This window comes from Carassius carassius, chromosome 20 (genome assembly GCF_963082965.1).
Source record: "Carassius carassius chromosome 20, fCarCar2.1, whole genome shotgun sequence".
NCBI classification, from domain to species: domain Eukaryota; kingdom Metazoa; phylum Chordata; class Actinopteri; order Cypriniformes; family Cyprinidae; genus Carassius; species Carassius carassius.
The window spans coordinates 2,176,177-2,191,024 of NC_081774.1; the positions used below are offsets into that span (position 1 = coordinate 2,176,177).

At 35.3% G+C, this 14,848-nt stretch overlaps 1 protein-coding gene across 1 annotated transcript; it reads left to right on the top strand.

Annotated features, from left to right (window-relative positions):
• The first annotated feature begins 5,928 nt into the window (after window positions 1–5,928).
• LOC132096010 (spindlin-W-like) lies at window positions 5,929–13,569 on the top strand. The gene is made up of 5 exons (XM_059501119.1): window positions 5,929–6,041; window positions 7,060–7,101; window positions 9,403–9,650; window positions 11,406–11,639; window positions 12,838–13,569. Exons 2-5 carry the CDS (start codon window positions 7,082–7,084, stop codon window positions 13,041–13,043), a joined length of 708 nt encoding a protein of 235 aa, XP_059357102.1. The 5' UTR covers window positions 5,929–6,041; window positions 7,060–7,081; the 3' UTR covers window positions 13,044–13,569.
• Window positions 13,570–14,848: the final 1,279 nt, after the last annotated feature.

Consider the following 14,848-nt stretch of genomic DNA (forward strand, 5'->3'; position numbering starts at 1 on the left):
ACATGCATGAGACATAAAAAAGTTTCATTATGACTGAGTGGGCAATTTTAGGAGGAAACAAATGAGTCGTGGACATGTTTTTGGACAAATGATAAATTAGAGTTAAAAACCCGTGCTAATTAAAGATGTGTGCAGGGCAGGGAAAATAACCTCAGTTTAGCATCAACACCCATGTGGGATGAGAACAGAGAGAGAGAGGCAGGAAGACCAAATTCCAGACCATATGAGACTTCATCCAATGTTAGTGTGAGCATGAATTTTCATTATTTTGACTGTTAGGCAGTAAAATAACTGTGCAAGTGTGTCAAATATGTAATGAACTTATCAGTGTGCATTACATTTCTTTTCCATCTAACAAAATAATGAGTCTATAAATGAGAAATCAAGCCAATGCATTTCAGCGTTGGATATAGTATTATACACAGTGTGCATGTTTGCATGATGCACACTTTGGCGAATGCAGCAAGTAATCCGTGTATTCCATACTTATAGACATTTTGCATACTTTGCATAATAGAGTCATGGCCAAAAGTTTTGGCAGTGGTATAAATTTGGTGTTTTGCAAAGTTTGCTGCTTGTGGTGTTAATTCACATTGTTTCTAGATTATTGTGATCAGATGCATTTTAAATGCTAAAAGCTTCATAGGCCAAAAAATGAACTTTTCACACACACACACACACACAAAAAACTAAACAAAATTTCACAGTTTTTTGATCCTGACACAAAATGACCAGCTAACATTAACTGAATAATTATATGAGCAGCACATGTGAACGTGTGAATAAGTACTAGTCAGGTAAATCACTATACTAATAATGTTGTAAGAGCAGACTGGTTGCTATAAAAGGAGAGAAGAATCACTTCCAATCATTGTGTTCTATTTAGCAATGGTTACCTCCAAAGAAACACGTCATCGCTTTGCACCAAAATGGACTCACATGCAAGGAAATTGATACAAAGAATATTGCACCTGAAAGAACCATTGACCAGATCATCAAGAACTTCAAGGAGAGAGGTTTGACTGCAGTGAAGAAGTCTTCAGGACATCAGGAGTGTCCAGCAAGCGCCAGGACTGTCTTTTCAACCAAGGGAGTGGGCTCTCTCATAATTCTGCCCAAAATCTATAACAGTGATAAAGAATGGTATCAAAATGTCCTGCAAGAGCAACTTCTTCCAATGAGCAATTTGGTGATGATCCGTGCATTTTCCAGCAGGATGGAGCACCATGTCACAAAGCAAGAGTGATATAGAAGTGGCTCGAAGATCATTACATTGAAATTTTGGATCCGTGGCCAGGCAACTCCCCAGATCTCAATCCCATAGAGATCCTGTGTTCAGTCCTCAAAAGGCAAGTGGACAAGCAGAAGCCCACAAATTGTCATCAACTCCGAGGACTAATTAGGCAAGAATGGATCGCCATTAATCAGGATTTGGCTCAAAAATATCCAGCATATATATATATATATATATTAGGGGTGTAACGGTAAAAAGCACGGTTCGGTACATACCTAAGTTTTAAATTCAAGGTTCGGTTCATTTTCGGTACAGTAAGGGAAAGAAATGGAAACATTAAACTGCAGGTTGTTCATTACTATAAACTTTTTTTTACAATTTGTTTACACTTTTTTTTTAATACTTTTTAATAAAATATATATAAAATTAAAAAAGATTAAGAAATAAAATACTGTTGCAAAGTTCTCCACTAAATAAAATACTCTCAGTCTCAAACCAATATAATATAATAAAATATAATGAAAAATATAAATAAATAACTATGATTAAAGTGCAGAATTACCAATCCCAGTTTGTAGGCCTGCTCATATTTAAAATATATATATAACTTTTCCAAAATGTAAAGTGCAGCGTCAACAGTTTCAGTTTTTAGACCTGCTCAGATTTCGTTAATGTGTTGGACCGATCAGAATTAAGAGCAAAGGTCTGTTTAAATGCCGACGGGAGCTGCGTTTGAATTACAATCGTTTTTTTCCTAGTTGTAGTGATGTTCACACTCGTGTGATGCCTTTTGAAAACATTAGGTCGGTGACACACTGGCATATTGCACCTGTCAAACATAGTCTATTTTGCCGTCAATACTGTTGACGGTGTCCTTTATCAGTAGGCTTTATATTTATGCTCAACATGAAGTATAGATATTGTTGTGGTGAAGACAAGATCCTGGTCTGTTGGCGGTCTCCCTCTATGTCACCTACAGTAGCAGCAGCGCCGCGTCAGGCACGATTCTGGCGTGTAAAGACACAGAAAATGCGAAGCAGCTGTCACGCAACTGACACGCAGCAGAAACGCCACGCTCACGCCACGCAGCCAGTGTGTCACCGGCCTTAGAATCAGCTGCAGGGCGGGATTTGCGCAGAACGCGGAGACTTCTGCCACTTAATATGTTCGTTTGGAAACACGAAAAATGTCCCTATGTTCCGCACACAAAATATTGCATTTGGTCATTCGGTACACACGTGCACCGTACCGAAAGCCCTGTAACGAAACGGTCCGGTACGAATACACGTACCGTTACACCCCTAATATATATATATATAAACAAGTGGGAAAATAATCTACAAATACTGAATAAGCAAATTTTGCAAAACACAAAATTTATGTCACTGCTAAAACTTTTGCCCATGACTGTACACGTACTGAATGCTGCTAAACTAGCAGTAGTATAGTTGTATGTCATTCTGAACCATTATCAGTTCTTAATGTAATCCTTATATATCCTCAATATAGCATCTGATAACATGTTGTTACCCGGTGAGGAAACACAAGTCACCGTGAGAATCTGGATCAGATCTCTGGAGAGTGTTTTCCCCTCCCATCCAATAAATCACACGCCTCGTCCCCCGTCCCTGCTAGAGTTCAGTACTGGGGCGGCGGGTCTGTGAGAGAGGGTCTGCGGTTATAGAAGACAAACACATGCAATGTTACATTAGTCACACTGTACGCACACTGACACCCTGTACACGTAGGCAGATCCAATTATGAGGGAGTGAGAGAATGAAGGGGTGGGCATTCACAGAGGATGACCCAATGGGAAGACAAATACCCTCTGTAACCACAGATAAAAATGGCACAGGATAGAGAGAGAGAGAGAGAGAGAGAGAGAGAGAGAGAGAGAGAGAGAGAGAGAGAGAGAGAGAGAGGTCGGGCTATTTCTGTCCTCTGGTTCTCAGGAGATCGTACACTTGTATGGGTTCTCCTGGTCATGTGACCCTGCTCCAACCTTGGGATGAACAGAGAGAGAGAGAGAGAGAGGGAGGAGAAAGGAAAAGAGAAATGGAAGTAAATATGGAAGTGGGAAGGAAGGGAAAAAGGAAGTGGAAAATAACGTTAAAAAGAAACAAGAAAAGTATAAAGGAATAGAGTGTGGAAATATTCATATTTATCAATAAATATGACATAAATATATACATAAAACACAAGTGTAGACGAAATAAATAAACCCTTGATAAATATAATCAAAGAAGGCTGTGAAAATTCATCTGCATTGTTAATCCTTTTGAAATATCCTTATGAAATAAACCCCTGAGTAAAATATCTCTGAAGTATATTCCCATTCATATTCACAATTCTGAGCACTCCAGCGTGATTATAAACATGAAATTATGCAGCTCTGGCTTCCTGTTACACAGAAATATAAAGAAGAGGGAAAACAAAGCCCAAATTCCCTCTGTGAACAGCCAGCCTCTTTTGCAATGACATTTTGTGTCTTGCCCTCGTTGTGCAAGGTGTCAATGGTCGTCTTTTGGACAACTGTCAAGTCAGCAGTTTTCCCCATGATTGTGTAGCCTACAGAACCAGACTGAGAGATCATTTAAAGACTTTGCATGTGTTTTGAGTTAATTAGCCGATTAGAGTGTAGCACCAGGTGTCTTCAATTTTGAACCTTTTCACAATATTCTAATTATCTGAGATACTGAATTTGGGATTTTCCTTAGTTGTCAGTTATAAATAAATAAATAAAAAAAATAAAAATAAAAAATTAATAAAAAACAATATATATATATATATATATATATATATATATAGTATAGTATAGAAAAATCAGTATATGGAAAGAAATTTCAAAAAATAAAGTAAATGGAAAGGAAGGGGAAATATATGTAAATATTTGTGGATATAGAAAAAATGAAATAATAATAAATCAATGTGGGAAGGAAAAGAATATAAATAGAAAATGTCAAGAAATTTGAATATGGAAAAAGAATATGTGTGTGAATAAAGCATAAATGTAAAATAGTATGGAAAGTTTGAAAAAGAAAAAGGAAATGTAGAAAGAGGTTTCACTACAGACTATAACATACTGTTCTATAATAACATCTCAGCTGTGTAAGTTGAATCATTTCTCCATATGTAGGGTAATATGTAAGTTTTTCATTTCTTTCAGCATGTCCATCAGTGAGTAAGACACGTTAGGTTTTATGATGAATGTCGTCAGTCAGTAGGCGGCCAAGCTACATTACAGCTGTCGACAGTTTGTAAATAGCTTTCAGAAATTTTTATCATGCAAGATCAAGGCTGGTTGGTGCTTGATGGCCCGAGGGAACATTAACAACACAGACTTTCTGCACAGTAACTTAAAGATGTGGTTTAGTTTTAACACTGTTGCAGTGACGACTGGCTCCACAGCGGTCCTTGACCTGCTAGGATAACCTCCAAAAAAAAAAAAAAAACATTCAATGTGTCCAGTTACTGCATTTTTATTATCAGAATGAAGAAAACTCGACAGAATGAGAATTTAGTTAGTGCTGTCTGGGCTATTTTGAGTTTGAGTTATTGATCCAGCTGGCAGTATATACTTTTTTTTTTATCAGAAAGTTTGTTTATATTATTATAAATGAATAATATATAACTTACAATATATAACTCATGTTCATATCATGCTATTTAAAATCAGTGTTATTTAATGTCAGAACTATATAGATAGATAGATAGATAGATAGATAGATAGATAGATAGATAGATAGATAGATAGATAGATAGATAGATAGATAGATAGATAGATAGATAGATAGATAGATAGATAGATAGATGTTTATACGGATCTGCTGTTCTGAGCATGGAGCACTAGTCTCCTCTAGTGGAGAATATTAAATAATGCAGTGGAATCTGAAACCAAAGCATTGCATCACGATGAACAATGGTATGGAATTTCAGACGTGTCATTTAAATATATTTAAATATGCATAACTTTAGGTTTCGGGTATGCAAATTCAAATTTGTAAAGCTGCATTCTCAAGGAAACATTTCACAATTTTCTCGAAATAGATTTATTGAACTCTGTGAGTGAAGTCATTACGTGTAAAACACAAAATATTATTCTTTACAAAAAAACAAGGCCTATTTTGGGGATTATACAATTTTTATATTTGACTTCTTTTTTTTAAATACAACTATTCATTTTAAAGGATTAGGTAGGCCCATAGATATAATCATATTAAATAAATAGGCTGATGCAATACTATGTAATTAAATTATTATTATTATTTATTTATTTATTTATTTATTTATTTATTTATTTATTTTTACATGGTATAAGAAACACGTTTTAAATAAAGCAAATGCCCATTCCTCCAAATCTGACCATAGGAATGACAAAGACAAGTCTTGGTGTGTTCGGGGAAATATAGTTCCTTCGGTGCTGATAAAAGTAGTAAACATTAACCCCCCCATAAGATTCGCAATAAGATCAGATAGATTTGATCATCTCTGATTACATTTATGTAGGTGTTTCGTTAGTAACTTCTTGTATAACCGGCTTTTATTTGATCATTTACATTCTGGCAGTCAAACAGAAGACACAGGAAGAATGCGTATCCGCCCCTTTTTGAGTTCACGCACACTCTCAACTACATTTCCCAGAATTTCCTGCCCGCTGTTCGCGCTGTTGTCAGCGACACTGCATTATGGGAGCTGTAGTGTCAACAGGCCGTGCTACCGCCAGCTTGTTGCCTGACGTCTGGAGGAGCATTGTACATGAGGATCTCTGCAGAGGGAAGTCCATCATAGACATGAAAATAGAGGCCAGGTAACCTTGCTTTTCTTACAATTTATACAAAAACCCACGTCCACGTAGAATTTAGAGCGTGCATGATGATTAAACACGAAGGTAAAGCGCACTTGGTCAGTTGCGCAGAGGACAGAAACGGCAGTGTTTTATAGCTGCGTTGGTGGTTTTCACGTGAAGCGGCGAAATGATCCGATTCTGCTGCTTTTTATAGATTCTCAACTCTCATTTAGAGGCATGTCTGAAGTCTTGTAAGGTAGTTAGGATGTGAATGATACATTAGACGATATATGCTGAAACAGCACCGTTTTCACATTTAAGACGTGAAAAATAAACCGGCCTCTATTATGCCGCAATACTGATGTTCTGCGGGAAATCCACGTCAACTTTAACTCGATATTAAACCATAAACACATGATTACATGCCGCAGAGTCGATGTAATTATGCAACATGGGCGCTGTTGAGTTATTGTCCAATCAGAGTCCAGATTAATGTGGCAAGGCTACAAAATAACAAAAGACAGCGTGGGTTACATACATTATGACTATGTATCATTCACAAGTCGCATCTGTTTAACAATATTTTAAAACATGTAGCAGATTTAGGACTGAATGGAGCTGTCATAATCATGTGGCCAACCATATGCTGACACCCATTCAGTTTCTGTATGCTGAAATGAAAGTATTATCTGCAGTTGCTCTTAACCCCAAAAACAACACGGGTAAACATTTTAACGAATAGATTTCACCATACTTCCCAGCTGAATAAACAGTATAAAAAGCACTCTTTTTATTTGATTAGATTTTTTATGAATAATATATTGTATAATAATAGGTAAATTATGTATGTATAAACTTCCAGTATATACAGGATTAAAACTTTAAAGTGTGTAAATGCTTCTGAAGTGGATAAATGAAATCTTATGGAAGCAAAATAGCCCAAAGTCTCACAATTTACCAGTGCAGTAGTGTCTAGCCTGAAACCAAGACCCAGCAAACGTGTTGGTTTATTTGTAAATCTGTCATTTTTCTCTTCCAGACTTGTTTGAGGTTTTGGAAACATGTCCAAGAAAAGGGGCAGGTGAGTAAAAACAATATAAATGTGCTGTATTAGAATGACAATACCATGGTACTTTAATATATGATGATGTTGCAGGGATACCAGTATTTGTGTACCATGTTAATAGCATAGTAAATAATTTTTAGCACGATATGTGATGATGTGTCTTTGATTGTCATCACTATTAGTGAGTGACTTAAAGGGATAGTGCACCCAAAATTAAAATTTGCTGAAAATGTATTCACCCCTCATCTAAGATTCTTCTTCAGAACAGGTTTGGAGAAATGTAGCATTGCATCACTTGCTCACCAACGGATGCTCTGCAGTGAATGGGTGCCGTCAGAATGAGAGTCCAAACAGCTGATAAAAGCATCACAATAATCCACAAGTAATACACATCACTCCAGTCCAACAATTAATGTCCTGTGAAGTGAATAAAAGAGTTGTTTGGATTTTTGTGATGTTTTTATCAGCTGTTTGGACTCTCAGTCTGACGGCACCCATTCACTGCAGATATCCATTAGTGAGCAAGTGATGTAAAGCTTATTTTATTTGTTTTCAGTACATTGTATTATATACCACATTGTCTCCTGATATGTTTCTGTATCTGCCCACATCGGTCAACCACTAATATGTACAGTATAGTCCCAAATTGACTATTTCTGCACACGCTTAGATTATCAGCAGCTCCAGGCTGATAAGAATATTTTGGTAGCTGGCCGGATTATGCTGTGACATTTCCAGGAATGTGCTTTGAGTGTTAGAAACGTTGATTGACAGACTCAGACTGGTAGCAATGATTGATTAAACTGAGCTCTGTACTCTTGTGCTCGGCTGAACTAAACTCAGTTGTGAGATGCTAGGAGTTTTATTTAAAGGTCAGCCATGTGGCTACTGTGTACAGTAGCTAGTCATTCTACATCTCAAGTGAGTGAGTAGAAAACATTTTTCAACATATTTGTCTGTACTTATTTCTATGTAGAGTCAACTTGATGTATTTCTTGATGAAAGATTATGATTATAAGACAATAATGTTGTTAAGATTATATATGTTTTATTTAGAATAATGTACACTTTAATTCAGATGTTTTGGGTCACTAAGATACCAAGCTTGCATTTATGTGATCAGAAATACAGTAATGTTGTGAAATATGATAGTTTGATTTTATATAAATATTATTTAATTACTGTGTGATTTGCATACAGTAATTAACAGCATTAATATGCTGATTTGCAACTCAGTAAATATTTGTTGTTATTAACAATGTTGAAAGCAGTTTTTTTGTGGAAATTGTGATGCTTTTTGTTCTTTTTTTTTTTGTTAAATAGAAAGTTCAAAAGAAGGGCATTTATTTAAAATAGAAACCTTTTGTAACACAATAAATGACTTTGTCACTTTTGTTCAATTTGATACATCCTTAATGAATGAAATTATGATATTAATATTTATAATTATAAATGTATAATCCTAAAATAATTCATTGATAATATATTCAATTTGTTTTATATTATGTCATTAATATGATTATTAAAGGGATACCCCACCCCAAAACGAAAAGTTTGTCATTAATCACTTACCCCCATGTTGTTCCAAACCCGTAAAAGCTTTGCTCATCTCCAGAACACAGTTTAAGAAATTTTGGATGAAAACCGGGAGGCTTGTGACTGTCCCAGACTGCAAAGTAAAATACACTGTCAAGGTCCAAAAAATTATGAAAAGTATCGTCAGAATCGTCCATCTGCCATCAGTGATTCAGCCATAATGTTATGAAGCGATCAGAATACTTTGTGTACCTGAAGAAAACTAAAATAATGACTTTATTCAACAATTTGTCTCCTCCGTGTCTGTCCACATCAGCGCAGCTCCATTTTGGAGAATATGAGCTGAACGCAGGCAGCGTACGCTCTTCTGTATCAGCTGTGCCACAAGGATACGTTTTCTACATATAATTAAGCTTTGATTTAAAAAAGTGCAAAACAAGAGACAAATTGGTGAATAAAGTCATTATTTTTGGGGTGCAGTATGCCTTTAAACAGAATCAATTTTTATTTCTACTTTTGTTTGGACTGCTGATATATATATATATATATATATATATATATATATATATTTTTTTTTTTATATCACTTCAGACTAATGCACAACATTTCAATCTGTTACATACACCAAATGCATTTGGCATATGATTCAATAGAGAATGCTGTGCAATGTAAAATCAATAAAATCGCTGTCATAAGCTCTGAGTTGTAAAACAATCCTTGATCAGCACTGCATCAGACTTAATGCAGTCTATTACGTTCCTGTTTTGGTCTGCTCGGCAGGAAGCGCAGCAGCGGCGAGCTGAGCGACAGTCTCACCCCAGATCCCAACAACCTGCTGGGCCGACGGATCCAGCACAGCTGGAGGGAGAAGGGTGCGCTGACCAAATGGAAGGGCACCGTGCTGGACCGCCTCAGCGTCAACTCCTCCCTGTTCATGGTCAAGTACGACGGATTCGACTGCGTCTATGGCATCGAGCTCTTTAAGGACGAGAGAGTCTCTAACCTGCAAGTTCTCACCGAGAAAGTGGGTGAGTAGGTGGATCTGTTGTGATGCGAACAGGAAACAAGCCAGAGACAGGAAGTAGCACATGTGCAAAGATTATTAAAGTAGCATTTATAGTGCATGAATTTAGTTTCTGATAATGATTCATCATACTAAGACATTTTGTGCTACTTTAGGTAAAAATACGTATGGCCATCATGATATAAGTAATTCTGTATCCCAGTAATGGCATGGAGTCCGTTTTTACTTTTAATACTTTTTATTTAGCAAGGTTGCATTAAATTGTTCAGAAGTGGGTTATACTCTTATAATGTAATAAATGTTTCTTTTTCAAATATATGCAAACAGATGTTTTTTAACACTGATGATCATCAGAAATGTTTCTTGAGCAGCAAATCAGTATATTAGAATGATTTCTGAAGATCATGTGATACTGAAAACTGGAGTAATGATGCTGAAAATACAGCTGCGCATCACAGGAATAAATTAAATTGTACTAATATTTCAGAATATTAGAGTTTTTACTGTATTTTTGGTCAAATAAATGCAGCCTTGGTTAACAGAAGAGGCGTCTTTTAAACACATCTTAACTTTTGAACAGTAGTGTAGTTATTTTTTGATGCTTGACACATTTCTTCTATCACACTTTGTACCATCGTGAATTTTGCTCCTACTGCAGTGTTTTTACCTGTATGCAGATATGTGCACATCTGTTCCCTAGTGATGATAAAACCCTTAATATAGTCAGAAAGGAAAATAAATTAACTGAGTACTAAAGCACAAAATAAAAGACACAGTCTTGGAATTAGACATTTGTTTTTGATGATCTTTGCAGTTGAAATGATGGAGGCAGATTATGTTTAAGAAAAATGCATATATTTACACTGTCACAATGGAGCAGATATGAAACTGTTACACTGTCTGTTGAGTAAATATGGGTTTCATCAAGAAAGCTATGAATATGAAATATTGTTAGCAGAATTGTAGTGCCTGTTTGTTTGGCACAGCTTTACTTTGTTTAAAATTGAATATCTTGTAGTCTAATAAACTATTTTGCATTTTTGAAACGATTTAATACTTTTATTCAACTAAGGGACAAAAACAATACTTATTATAAAAGATTGGCATTTCAAATAAATGTTATTCTGTTTAACTTGCTATTCATTAAAGAATGTTTTCCACAAAAATATGAAGCAGAACAACTTTTTTTCAACATTGATGATAATAAAAATGGGTTTCTAGAGCAGCAAATCAGCATATTAGAATGGTTTCTGAAAATTCAGCTGTGCATCACAGGAATAAATTTAATTTTAGAATGTATTAAAATAAGAAATAAAAATAAGTAATGATATTTCACAATATTACTGCTTTTTTGATCAAGTTAATGTAGCCTTGGTGAGCAGAAGAGATGACATAACTGAATCCAATGATGAACTGCCTTTAACTGTCATTTTTGCATTATTGACACTGTTTTCCTAATGAATGTTGTTCAGTTGCTTTGACGCAATGTATTTTGTTTAAAGCGCTATATAAATAAAGGTGACATTGACATTGACAAGAGACTTCTGAATCTGTAAACTATTGTTTATTTGCTAGTATTATTTTAATCTACTGATTTAATTCTATGTAAAACACACACAGTAGTGTAGGTGACTTATATCGGATTGCTGTTTTGGCTGTACATACATGTATAATATACATTCAAACCAGAGCTTTTTACCAGGTTAAAATCACTGTAAAACTCAGCCTCTCATTCTGCTGTGTTTCCAAACTTTCAAAGTGAACAACAAGATCAAGGTTCCTCACGACGCAGAGGAGCTGGTGGGAAAAGCTGTGGAGCATCTGTTTGAGAAGGAGGACGGAGAGAAGAACGAGTGGAGGGGGATGGTCCTGTCCCGAGCGCCCATCATGACCAACTGGTACTACATCACCTACGAGAAGGACCCCGTGCTCTACATGTACCAGCTCTGGGACGACTACAAAGACGGAGACCTCCGGATTTTACCTGAAGCAGGTAATTAAGATGACGTTTTTAATAAAACCATACTCTGAAGGATTCTGTCATCTCTCACAAGTTTAAATAAATGATACATTTGAAATGCAAAATTCTAAATTTGAATGATGAATTTAGAAATTAATATTATAAATTAATTTTATATTGACAACATTTAAATTGGTGCTTTTATCAGGTGCTTTTAAATTGTTACTCTGTAGATTGTCTGTTACTCGAGATCTTGTATCTTGATTTAAAATAAGGAATTAGAAAGAAAAAGGACGAAAAACTGTATGGCGATATATAAAACAAAACTAGTAAAAATGACAAATTCACAACAACAAAAAAAACTTTAAAATTAAAATGAAAAAATAAAAAAAAAATAGATTCAAATAACTAATTAAGAACTATAATAGTATCTCAATAATACTAAAATAGCAGCAAATCAGAACCTATTAGAATGATTTCTGAAGGATCATGTGACACTGAAGACTGGAGAAATGATGCTGAAAGTTCAGCTTTGACCACAAATAATTACATTTGAAAAATATATAAAAAAAAAATTCACAGTATTGCTGTTTTTACAGATTTTTTTTAATTAAATAAATTCAGCCTTGGTGAGCAGAAGAGTGTTAAAAAAAACAAATAAATAAAAACCTCTTAACGTCGTTAAAAAGTCTTAACGACCCCAAACTTTTTTTTTTAGTAATTTTAGAATTTAGTAATTTTAGAATTTTCAATTATGTATTAAATGATTGGTTTTGTTTGTAGTTATATAATTTAGTAATATTCATTGTATTAAAAGGATATTTCACCCAAAAAATTAAAATGACCCCATGATTTCATCACCTTCAAGGCATCGTAGGTGTCCTGGCTCTTCATAATAGCATTGAATGGGTGTTAAGATTTAAAGCCCAAAAAACTGCATCCATCCTTCATAAAAGTGCTCCACACTCTAATATCGTAGGACGTAGGCATAGCGTAAGCTGAAAGAAGAAAGTCATATACACATAGGATGCTGTGAGGGTACATCATGGGGTCATTTTCATTTTTGGGTGAACTTTCCCTTTAATTTGAATGAATAAAATGCATGCTAATTTTGATATAAAATATTATAATGTTTAATATTACATTTATCATTTTCAATTGATAGAATAAGTCGTTTTAAATCAGTCACTTTATTGTAAAGTCAAGTCATTCCACTGCTTTCTTTGCACAGAGAACAAACACCTGCTGCCTGCAGACAGGAAGCCCGGTGAGGAAACAGAGAGCCTTGTGGGTAAGCAGGTGGAGTATGTGACGGATAAAGGGGTAAAGAGAACAGGTCTCGTCATCTACCAAGTTCCCGCCAAGCCGTCGGTCTACTACATCAAATACGATGATGATTTCCACATCCACGTGTATGACCTGGTCAAGACTACCTAAAAAACCACAGACAAAACAAAGAAACCCACAGCGCTTCACCTCTTCATCGTTTAAGTACCCTCGCCTCTCATTGTACAGTCTGTCATGCCTCGCCGTGAATGGCTGGCTGTCGAGGAGCTGTATGAAGCGTCCGTGTACAGGGTTTGTTATTTTGTGTTGATGTCGCAGCTTAGCGAGGCGATTTTTACAACTGTTATATCAAAACAGTGTATTTATACGTGTGCGTTGGGCATCATTTCGTATGTTTCTAATCTCATGGACTAGCTTTCATTCACCCGTAAACCATGGAGAAGGTTGCATTTTCATATGTATGAATGTTCGAGGAGTTTTGAATTGTAAATAGTTGTGACTGCAGGTAAAAAAAAAAAAAAAAGTCACGTCAGAGTTCCATTTAAACGTACAGTGAGACTTTCTAACTGACCTATTTATTGAACTTATACGCTTCCTAACCCAGAATTGCTGTTAAAACCTTTGAGTTGGTATTATGCGACGCATATTGTGGCTTTTAGTTGAGTTTTCCCCCAAATCAGATCATATCTGCAGTGAAGCAAATGAGTGCCATTGGAGAGGGTTGCCCGTTTTGTCCTGTATAAAATAATTCATGCTTTATTATTCGTTTTGTTGTTAAACAGCAGAAGAGCACTTGTATCTGAACACCAAACCAACCAAACTACAGCTACGATTTTGAATGCCAAGCATAGCAAAGATGTGTCCTTGGAGCACTAAAGCAGTCTTAAGTCAATTTGTAGTATTGGCCAAAAATGCATTTTGTGTGTCAAAATGATTGATTTTTCTTTTATGCCAAAAATCATATCCTACCCTAAATATATCAATATTTAAACTTAATTTTTGATTAGTAATATGCATTGCTAAGAATTCATTTGGTAAACTTTAAATGCATTTTTCTCAATATTTAGATTTTTCTTTTTTTGTACCATCAGATTCCAGATTTTATTCCAGATAAATATTGTTCAATCCTAATAAACCATATATCAATGGAAAGATTATTTATTCAGCTTTCAGATGATGTATACGTCTCAATTTTGAAAAATTGACACTTAAGACTTGTTTTGTGGTCCAGGGTCACAAATGTCTCCTGTTGATTGTAGTAAAAATTATTTCAAATTTACAGACAAAAATAAGACCTGTTAGACCGCTACAAACATCATAACATCTGCCTTACTGTGAATTCATTATATTCATGCTCATGTTTCTAAGCAGAGCTTCATGAGTTGTAATGAGTGGTTCTTCATGTGTCAGATGGACTCGCAGCCCTTAATAGTGAAAAATCAGCAGAACTTTAAATCTCTTTTGTGATTCTTTTTCCTCCTCTTGCTTTTTGCATCACTTCATGTTTTGTTATAAATGATGCACAGGAGCGTGATAATTGCCCACCTGTTCATGTAGCTGATTAGACCTTTTTTCGCTTGTAGCATTTGCACTTTATTCTTTAAATGTAGTCTGTAGCTCCAAAGTGTCCCAAAGGAAGTCAGCAATTTAAAAACACAGTATGAAAATAATTTTTTTCAGCTACAAAAAAAAGTGTCTTCCTTGATTGGCAGCGTTAAAATAAAATATACAGCAAGCAATTTGAACTGAACTGAAATGGTGCAACTTGTATATGATATTAGTATATTTTATTAACCCAATCCCATATATATATATATATATGGGATCACATCAGATTTATCCACTACTTACAATTGACTCGTATATGAATGGATTTGGTTATGGAAATGTAATGCATAAAAATGGGGATTTCATATGTAAATGTGGGACGGTCAGCTCTGCTCTCTGATTGGGTA

Coding starts and splice junctions, on each gene's coding strand:
- LOC132096010 (XM_059501119.1), top strand. CDS start 7,082: ATGTCCAAGAAAAGGGGCAG. Junction 9,651..11,405: donor AGTTCTCACCGAGAAAGTGG/GTGAGTAGGTGG, acceptor AAACTTTCAAAG/TGAACAACAAGATCAAGGTT. Junction 11,640..12,837: donor CCGGATTTTACCTGAAGCAG/GTAATTAAGATG, acceptor TTCTTTGCACAG/AGAACAAACACCTGCTGCCT.